This window comes from Vombatus ursinus, unplaced genomic scaffold (genome assembly GCF_900497805.2).
Source record: "Vombatus ursinus unplaced genomic scaffold, bare-nosed wombat genome assembly UNPS02014789.1, whole genome shotgun sequence".
NCBI lineage: Eukaryota > Metazoa > Chordata > Mammalia > Diprotodontia > Vombatidae > Vombatus > Vombatus ursinus.
Window position 1 is genome coordinate 11,006,366 of NW_020954567.1, and position 14,491 is coordinate 11,020,856.

Consider the following 14,491-nt stretch of genomic DNA (forward strand, 5'->3'; position numbering starts at 1 on the left):
TTTTTTATTATCATAGATGAAATAAACTTAAATGCTTTGCTTTTTATTACCATAAATGCTTTACCTGGCTTGAATCTTAGTATTAAAAATATTATCTGATATACTGTTTTCTCTATTTACAGGACAGGATTATTTACTCCAGATATGGCTTTTGAAGCAATAGTTAAAAAACAAATTGTAAAACTAAAAGGACCTTCCCTGAAGAGTGTAGACCTGGTGATGCAGGAGTTAATCAATACTGTAAAAAAATGTACCAAAAAGGTAACTTCTGAATGATTTCATTCTGATCATTGTGTGTTTACCTGTTGACCTTCAAGTTATGTATATCCTTTGGAAAGTAACTTGTTTCAGTATGACTTCCCATCTCTACCTACGATCTACATATAGATATGCTTTGGGACAGGAAAAGGATACTATTTTCAGGATATTGAAGAATGGACTAGAAGAAAATATATCGTTGTGGTTACTTTGTTGAAGACTTTAATTTCATTGTGCTTTTTTTCCTGAAGTAGATGAAAAATCACTTTCCATAGTTCAGATTGTGCTCCTTCCCATCGCCGTCCATGGCTAGGAGAGGGAGTTTGTCTTGTCTGGGTCCAAGCTCTTCTATCTGCTCAGGCAGTTTCCAATCAGCAGGCAGTAGAATATTGCAGCATCTTGTGGGAACTCTGGTTTCCTTCCAGTCCTGTAGTGCACAATCCATCCACACCATATCGTCTTGTACAACTTTGTTCATGTCCTTCCTTAAATCTGTTTTGTACAGTGATCCAAGACAATTCCAAAGGACTCGGGATGAAAAATGCTGTCTACCTCCAGAGAGAAAACTGATAAACCCTGAGTACAGATTGAAGCATATTTTCTTTAACCTTTTCCTGCTTTTTTTTTCTTTTGCAACATGGCTAATGTGGAAATATGTTTTGCGTGACTTCATATGTATTTGTTTAGTCATTTTTTCAGTCATGTCTGACTCTTCATGACCCCTTTTTGGGTTTTCTTGGTAAAGATACTAGAGTGGTTTGTTATTTCCTTCTCCAGATCATTTTGCAGCTGAGGAAACTGAGGCAAATAGGGTTAAATGACTTGCCCAGAGTCACACAGCTAGTAAATGACTGAGGCCAGATTTGAAATTAGAAAGATGAGTCTTCCTGACTTCAGGCCAACATTCTATCCACTGTACCACCTAGCTGCCATGTGTATAATGGGTATCATATTTCTTGCCTTCTCAATGGATGGGGGAAGAATGGGAGAGGGAGAGAATTCAGAACTGAAAATAAATTTTTATAAAGTAGAATTAATTTTCCTATCAACTGCTTTCTTCTCACACAGCTACCTCCCTAGTTCATTCAGGTCTTCATCATATCTCACCTAGAAAATTATAATAGCCTCCTAATTGGTCTCCCTCTCAAGTCCTCCACTCTACGTAGCTGCCAAAGTGATTTTTCCTGTATATTGGTGTAACTGTGTCATTTCCCTGCTCAATGAACTCAGTTGCCTCAGGGGTCTTCTTGTTTTTGTACCATGTAATACTCCATTTAACATCTCTCTGCCATTGCGCAGTCTGAACCCATCATTGATGGACTCCTTCCTGATCAGTGACTCTTCTAATCCCTAGTTCCTTTCAAAGTTCACCTCATGCACCACCTGCTACATGAAGCACTTCCTGCTCTTCCCAGATGCTAGTAACTCACCCATCCCCCCAAAATACTTTATATTATATATCTACATATGTGTATATAAACATACACATACTTATATATGTACATGTTGTTGCACTTGATAAAAGGTAAGTTTATTGAGGCCAGAAACATTTCTTTTCTCCCTTTGTATCCAACACATGTCTGGTACATGTGTTGTACTGATTGGTACGTAGTAGGCATATTGACTGACAACCAAATACTTTCCATCAATGACATGGACTGATTGGGATTTATCTGGTCCTCTTCTAGATATCTTGACATTATGTGCATGCCAGTGGAGCATGTGAGCTATCTCTAAGGTCATCCTTCCCTCTCTCTACATGGCTGACTCATTTTCACAGTTGTACAATTCTCTGATAATAATCATTTACATAACATCTCCTGCTCATTTTTTTCTTTGGTATTATGCTTTGGCCTAATTATGGATGCCATGTAGCTTTCCAGTGCCCTTTGCAACCTGCAACTTTAATACCTCAGGAACTGGGTAAATTGGTTCCTGTTTCACTCCCAAATAGCATCATCAGAAGAAAACATTAACTATAAAACCTAACTTTAGGTGTTCATTTTTTTTCAGGGAGAAACTAGGGCTCTTCAAAGAATTCTGCAGTTTTCAAAATCAGTTTCACCCTCTGTCTTCCTTCTGTCCAGTCCTGGGACTAGTTTATTGTCTGTCTGCAAGATGTTTTCAATTATCTGCCCTGGTGAATCAGTTTTACTGGCTGTCATGGTATGGACAAGAAACACTTCTTTGTCCATTTGGTTTTTCCTGTGAGGAGAGTTAGACAGAATTTTTTGGTGTGACAATAAGACTCTCTGAGGAAGATCCATGGTTGGTGAAATCATATCAGTGTACTCTACAAGCAGGAGCATCTAAAATCCCTCACCTTTTATAGGCTATAAATATAGGCAATATAGGCTCTTTGTTTTGGATTCTGTTCTGGATATCTTTTATGATTGGGGGAAGCACATGGACTCCAAGTCCAACACTCTGTCCATTGGTCCATTCTTAATGAAAGGATCGTAGGATGATACTATTATAATTAATATCCAGTTCTGTATATTTCAGTGGCTAACTCATGCTAAAAGTGCCTTGCTGATTTATATATACACCAATATGCCAAAGATCTGTGATTTCATTGGTGGGGTACTGACCCAAATTGCAGCCTACCTGTAGCATTTAGTAGGTAAGTCTCAAGGAGTTGTCTGAGGCTTAGAGAATTTAAATGACTCACACTCCTAGTAAATACCAGGGACAAGACTAGAATTCAGATCTTTCTTATCTTAAAGTTCAGAACTTTCACCCTTGTACTATATTGAAGATACCAATTGTTATTGACTGAGAAGTCCTTTCCCTATCTTTTTAATAGTTGATATATTTTGCAAAGATTATGTCTTTTTGGACACTACTTGGTGAAATCTCATTTTACACACATCAGGTGCACTCCTTATAGATTACTATATAATTAAGGTGAAGAAACACATTAATAATTAATAATGATGATGATGATAGCTAACATGTTTTATTACTGGCACTCATTACTACCAGGCACTGTGCTAAGTGCTTTACAATTATTGTTTTATTTGATCCTCACAACAGCCCTGGTAGGTGGTGCTATTATTATCCCCATTTTCAAGATAGAGAAACTGAAGACAACAGAGGTTAAATGACTTAGCCAGGATCACACAGCTAGTGAGTGTTTGAGGCCAGATTTAACCCCAGGTCTTCACAACTCCGGGCCTGGTGCTTTATTGACTGGGCCACCTGGCTGCTGTGAAGAAGAGGACATGAAGAAGACATGTTTGGCCAGGGAATCAGCATGGAAGGCATCCTCAGAGGAAATATTTATGGCCAGGGAATATGAATGAAGGGGAACATTCCAGGGCTTCATGTGACCTGGACACACCCATGCAGAACAGACACTTGGGACATGTTTGGTTGGAGCATTTCAGGTGTCCAGTATAAAAGGATATTGATGTCCTATAGTTTCATCATGTTATATATCACTCTGCTAGGCATTGCATCTTCACGTTCCCGCATGTTATCTTTCTTGGACATCCCTGTCAGTCCCATGGCTACCAAAATTATCTCTGCTACTATATACTAGAGTGCAGTGTCTAAAAAGTCATTCTCTGATGAGGGCAGGTTTATGTTCTTTTAGTTCATTAGTCAAGGGCTTTGAATCACCATATCTAGCCAGACAACCAACAAAAGGTCACTGAAGGCCCAGCCAATGATTCTGTCTGTGACTTTGATTACCTTTCTCTTACTGCAAACCTGAAATCCTCCCTGATTGACATATGAAGTAAGCCAAGGGCAAAGACAAAAAAACTAGGTCATGTCGTAAGAGGCAGCAACCTCCACCCCTGGCCCACATTGTCAATTTATCATGAGTACCTGCCTGCAATAAACTCACTGATCTTTCATACTGCATTCCAGCTAGTACAAACTTTGCTAGTCTCATAGTGTAGTAAATCAGCCCATCTGTTATCTGTATACTTGCATTACTCATCTCATAGAGTAGTTATAAAGAAAGTACTTTGTAAACCTTAGAAGGTTATATTATAACAACTCATGTTTACCATTGTACTTTGGGCTCCTTTGAATAATAAATAGGCCTGACACCTGCTAAACTGTTATTTCATTAAAATGATTACATTTAGAAAGCTTGCCAGTATCCTTTGCCTGCCTTTCTCTCTCTCTCTCTCTCTCTCTCTCTCTCTCTCTCTCTCTCTTAATTTTCTTTGAGCTGGGTTCTGAAGATAGATATTTTATCAGTAAAAACCCAAGTTAATGAATAAAGTATTTTTATTATCTCAAATCAAATTATCTTATAACCATGAATCCCAAGTAATCAACACATTTTAAAAAATATCTCAAATTTTATTAAGAAAGCCTTATTAAACAAGTTTTGCATTAAGCTTCCTGAGAAAAGTCCCATTCTGCATAACTGTAGCATGGCGTTTAACCCTGGTTTCTTTAAGGCTATTCCAGAGTAGAATACTATCTAGTAAATTCTGCTGAGCTAGAAAAAAATCATTTAGAGCTGGAAGGGATCTCAGACACTCTTATCCAACCCCTTCAATTTACAAATGAAGAAAGTGACCCAGAGAGGTTAAAGAACTTGCCTAAAGCCCTAGAGGTAATAAGTGTCAGTGGCAGATCCAAATCCAATTCTCTTCAGTATAGGCAGGTGGAAGTGCAGTGGATAGGGTGCTGGACCTGGGATCAGGAAGAGCTGAGTTCAAATCCCACTTCAGAAGCTTACTAGCTGCATGGCCCAGGGCAAGTTACAACCTCTGTTTGTCTCAATCTCTTCGACAAACTCGGTATAATAGCAAGACCTGTCTTGTGCTGCCCTCCCCCTGCTCACAAAATGGACAAAAAGCCAAAATAAACTTCAGTCTTGTATGGCCTCCTATTTCCACAGTGACAGTAGTTGAGTAGAAAAGAAGGTGCAGAGGATGCTAAGAATCAAAGAGTTCTGTTAATAAACATTGATTTAACCACTTTTTACTCTGCTTGGGTTCTACTTCAGTGCCTCATTATAAGCTAAGGCTGAACCAGGTGTTTTTAAATCTGTGCTAGTGGGGCACAAGCTCCAGCAGTCTGGAAAAATCTCTGAGGAGGGGCTAGTGATGGATCATATGTCTGTTGTGTGAAGGTTAGCTTCGCTCATTTGGAGAGGATCCTCACTGCGTTAGCTGTAGGCTGCTCAATTATTAGCCCTGGCAGCTCTTACAGAGTAAGCTGAGTTGTGATGTGAATTGGTTGAAGGAACACTAATATGTTGTGACTTACAGGTCCTTTAAGTGCAGGTGATCTTAACATGCAAACTTCATCTAATGACCAAGAAGAACTGTCTTCTTGAGTATTACTGCCTCAGAAAAAACGTTTCCTCATACCCCTTCCCCCACCCTCACCTCAGTAACACCCCTGGCACATACACACACACACACACACACACACACAAATATATGCATGTCTATGTGATATATAACAATAATTTCTATAGTCTAACTTTTTTAAAGTAGGAAGGTAACTTACAAAGGGAGTATGCTATTATTTGATGTTTGTGTGTACATTCATACGTATCTAGCTTATAGTGTTTACATCAAATATTAGTATCTATACGTGTACATATATGTGTAGTACACTCCCTTTGGAACAATAGGTTTCCTACTTTGACAAAATTTGAATGTAGCAACTATTGTGATACAACATTGATGTCATTGAAAAGGGGTTGTTTATAGTCGTCCAAAAAAAGTGATTCTTTTGCATTAGATGATAGCTTTCATTTAACATCTTTAAAAATTGATATAGGAAAGATTTTGTGAGTGGAAAATATTGATGCATTTTTCAAGCTTAGAATTTAAAAAAATTACTCGATGTATGAAACATGAATTTGGCTTTAAAGGGGCCATTTTGGTCACTCATTCAAAATTCAAGAGTTTGAGCAGGGTTTGTATAAGGCATCTATTTTTTATCCCTGTCCTTCACTTAATTTCCTTCATTTTAAGACCACTATTGATATCTAAGGTTTTGTTGTAAACCTTAATTGTAATCTGGAATTTATTCATACCAGCCACTTTTGGTGGAAATTCCTTTTCTTTATTACTGTTCATTTTAAAGGAGGTTGCCACTTGTCCTAAATGACACCATGTGAATTCTTTAAATAATTTTCTCTTTATATTCATGAACATCAGTGAGAAATACATGTGCATGTATGTGTGCATTTGTGCTTTATTCATGATTAAGTATGTTTCTGAGTACTAAAACAGCAACTAGAATCCTAAGCCAGGCTGAGTGCATGTTCTCCACTGATATTTTCTTACGGTTGTCTCTGGGACAGAGCAGGACAAGACAAGAACATTAGGGCTTTATGAGCTATTTGGCTCGAACCCAAGGACATCTTAACTTTGGAAATCGTCTAGTGGGCATGTTCTTCCAGCTGCCTTTTCCTCTACCTTCTCTTTCCCAATGCATCTTCTCTGGATCCTAAAGTCTCTTTCACAAAAATAATGTACTGATTCTTTAATCTGAGCCCAAATTAGACTTTTAGAAGCCTAATTTAAATAAAAAATAAAGAACAAAACAACCAACACAAAACAAAGCTCTGAAATTCTTTTGGATGAATGTGAAAAAATGAAGGATCCAACAATGAATTTTCTTGGCAGGGAGAAAGATGAGGAAAGATTTTTCATTTTAGTATTTGCTGTAAGTAATGTTAAATTTTTAGTTTTTTTTTTTTTTACACAGGTAAATATCCACTAATATTCTCAGATATATACAACTGAGCAAATGAACCATGACTATTTGATGCAAGAAGGGAAAGACCATTATTTGGCCATAGCATCCATAACATAGAATAACAGAAAAATTGCAGACACCATTAGTATTTTGCTTTCAGTCTATTTTTATTCTGTTGCAAATGAACTTCATTTTCTATGGTAGTCGAACAGGCTTTGGTAGTCATGGCTTAAATCCAGTTCGACCGTAGGTTCTGAACTTTTTTATTGACTGGAAGTCTAGCAATGAAAGTTGGTTTTTGGAGGGTGGGAACACATTTACTTTGTCTAAAAACATTAAAGGACTCATGATTTTTAAAAACAATTCATCACTTACAGCACATCCAAATCCTATTTTCATTTTGACTGTTTTTTGGTCATTTTTATTACTCTGTACCTCCACTAGAGGGCAATAAGGAATGAGAAATCAAAAAAGTCAATTACCGTTAGGTATTTTCTGAACAGAATAAGCACCGTGCTACCTTTTTGGATGGTTCTCTGAGCTTCTTAGAATGAAAAGGCTCTCTGTTGTAATTGTCTTTTACTTTCCATTTCTATAGTCATCATCCTAGTTCAGGCTTTCAATACATTACCCCTGAACCATTGCAATACCCTGATGTTTTCCCCATCTATTTCTTTCCCATCTGAATCCATTCTATACATTGCTTCTATTTCAAATTTCCTGATGCATAGCTCTGAATACTTATCCTGTTCAAAAGCCATTCCGGGGTTCCCTATTGCCTACTAAATTAATTCTAAACTTCTTATCCTGGCATTCAAGGGCCTTCTTAGTCTAGTTCCAACCCACCTTTCCAGATTCATCTTAAGTTGATCTCTTTCATGTACCTGACACTTCAGCCAACTGATTTGCTTGCTTCTTGCTGAATGTGTTCTATGCTTTGTTATCTAAATGTTTTTGTTCATACGTGTTCTCATGTCTAGAATGTTCTCCCTCAATTCTACCTATTGAAATTCCATTCATTATTCAATGTCCAGCTAAATACCATCTCTTTTAAGCAACTTTCACTCACTTTCCTCTTCCCAGGCAGAAATGATTTCTCTTGTCTGTGAATTCTCATGTTAATTCAACAAAGCCTCATTTTAAAATGATATTCTTCTGATGAATTTTTACAGCTATGAATCATAAAATACCCCATTTTCCAAAGAAATGGATTTAAAGGTCGCCCCAAAAGATAGTGGAGAGGCACATGGTCAGCGTAAGTAGGTTGTGATGTGTTACCAACCCAGAGTTTCTTAAGAGAAACAGCATCAGGTCTGTCATCAGAAAACTATATGAAGAGAAAAGACTGCAGTTCAATCATGCGATAAGAAAAGAGCGATAAATGCTGGCAAGTCTGCATTCTTCATTTATAGTCCTAATATTAGTTGACATTTAATTCCTTAAAGTTTGTAAAACACCTATGTGTACATCTCATCTGATCATCACAATAACCCCATGAGGTAATTGAGACTGAGCGTTGTTAAATGATTCATACAGGGTCACAAAGCTAGTGCTGGAGGTAGGTCTTGAACCTAAGTCCTTATGTCTCCAAGACAGTGATCTATCTACCATGCTACAGTGCCTTGAAATCTCAACATAAGGAGAGGAAGGCTTCCAGGAAGATGTAGACATGAATCATTCAGCACGAGGGAGCATGGAAAGATTATTACCTACATTATTGGAGGTAGGGCCCACATCAAAGAGATCACAGGTGTGAAGTGTTGTGAAATTGCCCCATTCTACCTATAAATGGACTGGCTATTTAGAATAACGGATTGTCTGTCCGGTTCTCGATTAGAGTTTAAAAAAAGGTATTTTTTTAATCCACTTCATTGTACTCTGTTGTTAAGGCAAACTCTTTAAAGTGGTTGTGAATATCATTTAGTAGGCTTTGTAGTATTTTGGGGTTTGAGGTATTCAATACAATGTCATCTAGAATACCTACCCAATATTTGAAGTATATCTTGAGATTGAATATTCAAGTTCTCTACTCTTAAAATCATGTATACAAAGATTCTCCATGACAATTTTTGTTATTTAATATTCTTCAATTTAGATTTACAAATAATTGAGCCTCACTTTCAACTGAATTGATAAAAAGAGGGAAGAACACACACAGTTGGATATAAAAATATAAATTTCATTCAACAGGAATAGATGAGGAAAAGGGGAGAAGGGGAGAATTAAAGGGAGAAATTAGTCTTGAGCATGACAAACTCTAACCATTGAGAGTGGATTGTTAAAGAATGGTTTAAAAGGAAAGAAGAAAGAATTTAAAACTTCTGATTCAAGTCTGGTCCTGGGAAAGAGAAGAGGGGCAGGGGAACAAAAGCATATTGCTTCATACCTTGAGAATTGGTGGTGAAAACACTCCTTCTTTACCATCCTCTCGCTCCTTATAATGAGGGTCTGAGAAACTGATAAATGCAATGACCAACCATAATTTCTGAATAATCATGATGAAAAATGCTGCATACCTCCTGACAGAGAGGCAATGGTCTTTTGGGATGCAAAGGATGAAGAAGATGTATATTTTGGGGGGCAATGTTGATGTGGGAATTTGTTTTGCTTGACTATGCATATTTGTTACGTTTTTTTTTTCTTTTTTAGTGGGATGGGAGGAGGTGGAAAAAAGATAAGGTGGATTTTTGTTAATTAAAAAATACTTAAGTTTTTTAAAGTATAGACTGAATGAAGTTAAGATTAGAAGAGAAACAGGTAACTGGGGAAAAATCTTGCAGTGACTTTTTCTGAAAAACACCTCTTTTTCAAGATGTATAAAGGACTGATTCAAATTTATAGGAATAAGAACCATTTCCCAGTTAATAAATGGTCAAAGGATATGAGAAGGCAGCTTTCAATAGATTTATGAAAAATAATATCCAAGATCACTAATAATTAGAGAAATGCAAATTAATGTAACTCTTAAGTTCTGCCTTACAACCTTTAGATAGACAATGTTAGCAAAGAAAAGGAAGAAAACAAATATTGGAGGGACCATGGGAGAACAGGTACATTAATGAAGTGTTGGTAGAACTGTGACTTGGTTCAGTCATTCTGGAAAGCGCTTTGTCTAAAAATTACTAAACTGTACATGTCCTTTGGTACTGTGATACCAACCCCTACTGAGTCTATACCCCAAAGAAGTCAAAGAGAGGAAAAAGGACCCACATGAACAAAAATATAGCAACCATTTTTTTTGTAGTGACAAAGAACTGGAAACTAAAGAGGATAATTATAAATTGTGGAATGGATGAACATATTATGTCATTGCTTCTACATGTAATGATAAAAGGGTATATTTCAGAGAAACTGAGGAAATTTGTATGAACCAAATGATACATAGTGAAGTGAACACAGTCAAGACAATTTATACAATAACAATAACAGTGTAAAGAGAAACAAATTTTAAACAATTATGAATTCTAATCAAAGCAATGAACAACCATGATTCCTGAAGACTGATAATGTAGAATGCTACCTTAGAAAGAGATAGTGGACTCTAGATGCAGAATGAGATATATTTTTACGTGGCCAATGTGAGAATTTTTTTGTTTGATTATGAATATTTCTTAAAATGATTTTTCTCTCATTTTTAAAAGAGTCTGTTTAACCAAAAACAGATTTGAGGGCCTCCCTGAAAAGGAAGGAGTTGTATGCTTTGAGGAAGCAGAAACTCCTTGTCTTCCAAAGAATAATATAGTAGAACCACAGAAGTTATCAGTAATGGTCAGGGGAAAATGAGAAGAATAATTGTAGTTAAATAGTAGTCCCTGTTTAACTAATAGTATTTCCTCCTTGAGTTATTAAGACAGCTATTTATTGGCCCAACCAAAAATAGAGGTCTGTTATCTTCGTAGGTGTGTACCAGAGCCCAAATAGACAACCTCCTAATTTGTCAAAATGAAAGACAACTGATTACTTCTGGTGATTTGTGTGGAAACAAATGAGAAGGAAGGAAAGAAGGAAGAAAACATTCAATAAGCATCTACTATATGCTAAGTACTGCGCTAAGCACTTTACTATTAGTATTTCATTTGATCTTTACAACAACTCTGGAAGGTACATGTTATCACTTTTATAGTTCAGAAAACTGAGGCAAATACAGTGACTTACTTAAGGTTACGCAGCTAGTAAGTGTCTGAGGCCAGATTTGAACTCAAGAAGATGAGTCTTCCTGACTCCCGGCTCAGCACTCTATCCACTGCACCACCTAGTTGCCCCTAGAAGAGGTCTAAAATAATACTGTCAATGACTATTATGTAGTGAGCAAGAACCTGAAGGCCATAAGGATAGAGGCTGTGTTTTTCTCACTGTTGTCCAATGAATACAAGGAATGCAGGAGAAAAAAATGAATTTAGGAAGTGCACAACTAACTAGGAGTTAGTTCTAAAAATGAGATTTGGATGACTGAACGTATATGGATGACAGATTCCTGGCCATAAAAAAGACTGGTAAGAGTGCATTATGCTGAGCATTTTGCAAATTTAGTCAAAAGGGTTTTAATCTAAAAACAATGGAATAGGGAGACAACTGCCTGTGTATTTCCCCCAACTTAGATACAATAAAGAGCAGCCACAAGGATGGAAAAGTAATAGCAGTAACAACACCCAGGAGTTCACAAGAGAGAAAATCCCAGAAAACTGGCAATAGTAAGACCTGTGGTCTCAATATGCAAATGCCTGGGCAACAAATGAAAAATTAGAGATCCTATTTTTTTCATTTTTCTTTGTTGTTGTTGTGTTTTTATTTAGTATTTTATTTCCCCCAGTTAAATGTAAAAACAATTTTTAACATTTATTTTTAAAACTTTGAGATCCAAATTCTCTCCCTGCCTCTCTCCTCACTCCTTATTGAGAAGGTAAGCAATTCGATATAGGTTATACATGTATAGTCATGAAAAACCTATCCATAATTGTCATGTTGTGAAAGAAAACATAGACAAAACAAAAAAAAACTCAAGAAAAATAAAGACAGTTAAAAAAAGTATGCTTCAATCTGTATTCAGACACCATTAGTTCTTTCTGTGGGGTTGGATAGCATTTTTCATCATAAGTCTTTCAGAGTTGAGGTCCTATTACAAAGAGGATAACTTGACCTCATATAGGTAACTCTGAGGTTTTATTGGATGAAACATATGACTGGACTATGGCTGTAGATAGGTATACCTTATTCTTAAGAAACAGGATAGGTGAAACTGGAATGGGATTGCACAGTAGAATGATATACCTCATTTTAGGAAATTCTGGAATCAGAGTGGGGAAGCATGACAGAGAGCATGTGGGTAAACGTTAATGGAGAGAAAACCAAAAGTGATTTTGTCATTGGATCATACCACAGAGTACTTGGACATAAAGAGGAAATAGATGAAAAATTTCAGAAACAGATCACAAGCCTGGCATGGAGGCATGATGCTGCAATGACTAAGAATTCAATTATCTAGACATCTGGTAGAGCTCTCTCTGTCCAAACAGAGCAGATAATAACTTCTTGACTTGCTGTAGGGACAATTTTAACCTTGAAAGGTTATGTATTAGGTTAAATTATTTTCTGGATTTCATTCACACTAACACATAGGAATGGGCTGCTATGGTGGAAGTATTGGGTACCCTTGGTGAAAGTGACCACTCCCTCTGAGAGATCCTTGTTGAGGAGAGGAAGTCCAAACATAACTTTACATGCATCCTAGATTTGGGGAAAGCAAATGTTAAATGGTTCAGAAGGTAATTAGAAAGGCTCTCATGAACTAATATTCTTTAAGGGAAGTCAGCTGAGTTGGGATGGGAGATGTTCTGGAATAGAATTCTGAAAACACTGAGATAATTTCATTGAGAAAGGAAAAGTGAAATTGTCTGAAGAAACTGATGTGGATGCACATAGAACTCATTATCCAACTTAGATTTTTAAAAGAAATGGACAGAACATGGAAGCAAAGACAGGTAACAGGATGAGTGTTTCATGAGCCCATAAAGACAGTGTCAGGAGTGATAACACACTAGTGAGCTAAACTAAGGACAACAAAAAGTTTAAACCTTTTTGGAGAAAAAGGATAATCACAGAGTGAACAGGACCCTTGCTTGGGGTGTATGTGGCAGTAACTGATAGGAGAAGGAAGGCAGAATTAATTAGTTCTTATTTTGCTCCCATTTTTCTGCCAAGAATGATGTTTGCACTAAAAATAACAAAATGAAAATTATTAACAAGGTGTTGATATCCAATACAAGTAAGGAGACAGATTACGAGAGAATGTTTTCTTTCCCTTGAGGAAGTCTATTCACTTGGCTCAGATGACCTTCATCCTTCCTAATGAAATCCCTGGCAGATGTGATTGCTGAGCCGCTGTTAGTGAAACAGGAGAGGTGCCACAGGATTAGCGAAGGATAAACAACCTAGTTTTCAAGAAAGGGATAACAGCACACTCTTCAAACTATAGGTGAGCTGGACTGTTTGCTGGCAAAATTTTAGAATGGATCATCATAGGAATTGTTGCTTAACATTTGGAAAGGGAAGATCAGCCTGGCTTCATCAAGAAGAGGTCAAGCAAGACTAATCTTATTTCCTTTTTTGACAGGATTACTAAACTAGTATATGAGGGAAATCTCCTAGACACAGCTAAGTAGATTTTAGCAATGCATTTGATAAAATATCTAATGCTACTGTTCTGGAAAAGAGATTGAGATATAGACAAGTTGATAATATGGTTGGATGGATTCAGAATTGGTTAGGTGGCTGGACTCAAAAAATATTTTTAATGGTTCAGTATCAACATGGCGGGACACGTACAGTAGTATATCCTGAAAATCGGTGCCAGGACCTGTAAAGTTTCACATTTTTTAATCAACGGCTTGGATAAAGACATATATGACCTGCTCCTGAAATTTGTCCAAACCTAGGAGGGATAACTAACATACTAGACTACACACTGTTCCCAAAAAGTTCTTGAGAGTAAAGGACATTTTGTTGAATCAAATGAGAGTACCTCTCCTCTAGTCATCTTTGTGCCATTCCTCCCTTACTCACCCTCCACCTCCCATTTGGTATTCAATTCTTTCCTGTACTCCTGATTGGTGAGGATTCCTCATATTTGAGGTGTAACCTCACCACCATGAAGTGCTGTGGTCATCTTTATGCTATGTCTCTTTCCCATCCCTGTTCTATGCTCCCTTTTCTAGGAATGGTAATTACATCAATAATACTATTCCTGAAATGTATGTGTGTATTAATTTTCCTATGATTCTATTGAACATCCCTGTGACTTTCCAAGTTAAAACATCCCTCCCTGGCAACCACTTCTTATATGTATTGCTTTCTCCTATTGGAATATAAACTCTTTGAGGAAGCCTGTGACTATCTTGCTTTTTGAATTTATATCTCCAGCTCTGAGCTTAGTGCTTGGCATCTAATAAGTGCTTAAATAATTTTTTTTCATTCTTGTATTCAATATGGAATTCAATAATGATAAATTGTGGTTACAAAAGTCAACTTCACAATAACAAAAATGAGAAGG

At 36.9% G+C, this 14,491-nt stretch overlaps 1 protein-coding gene across 8 annotated transcripts in view; it reads left to right on the forward strand.

Annotated features, from left to right (window-relative positions):
* The window catches only part of DNM3 (dynamin 3), a 689,813-nt gene that overhangs the window by 210,627 nt on the left and 464,695 nt on the right, over positions 1–14,491 (forward strand). For all 8 annotated transcript variants that reach the window (XM_027868462.1, XM_027868461.1, XM_027868465.1 and 5 more), the window contains exon 10: positions 123–261. In XM_027868462.1, the coding sequence (XP_027724263.1) occupies positions 123–261 (139 nt within the window). The remainder of the gene's footprint in view (positions 1–122; positions 262–14,491) is intronic.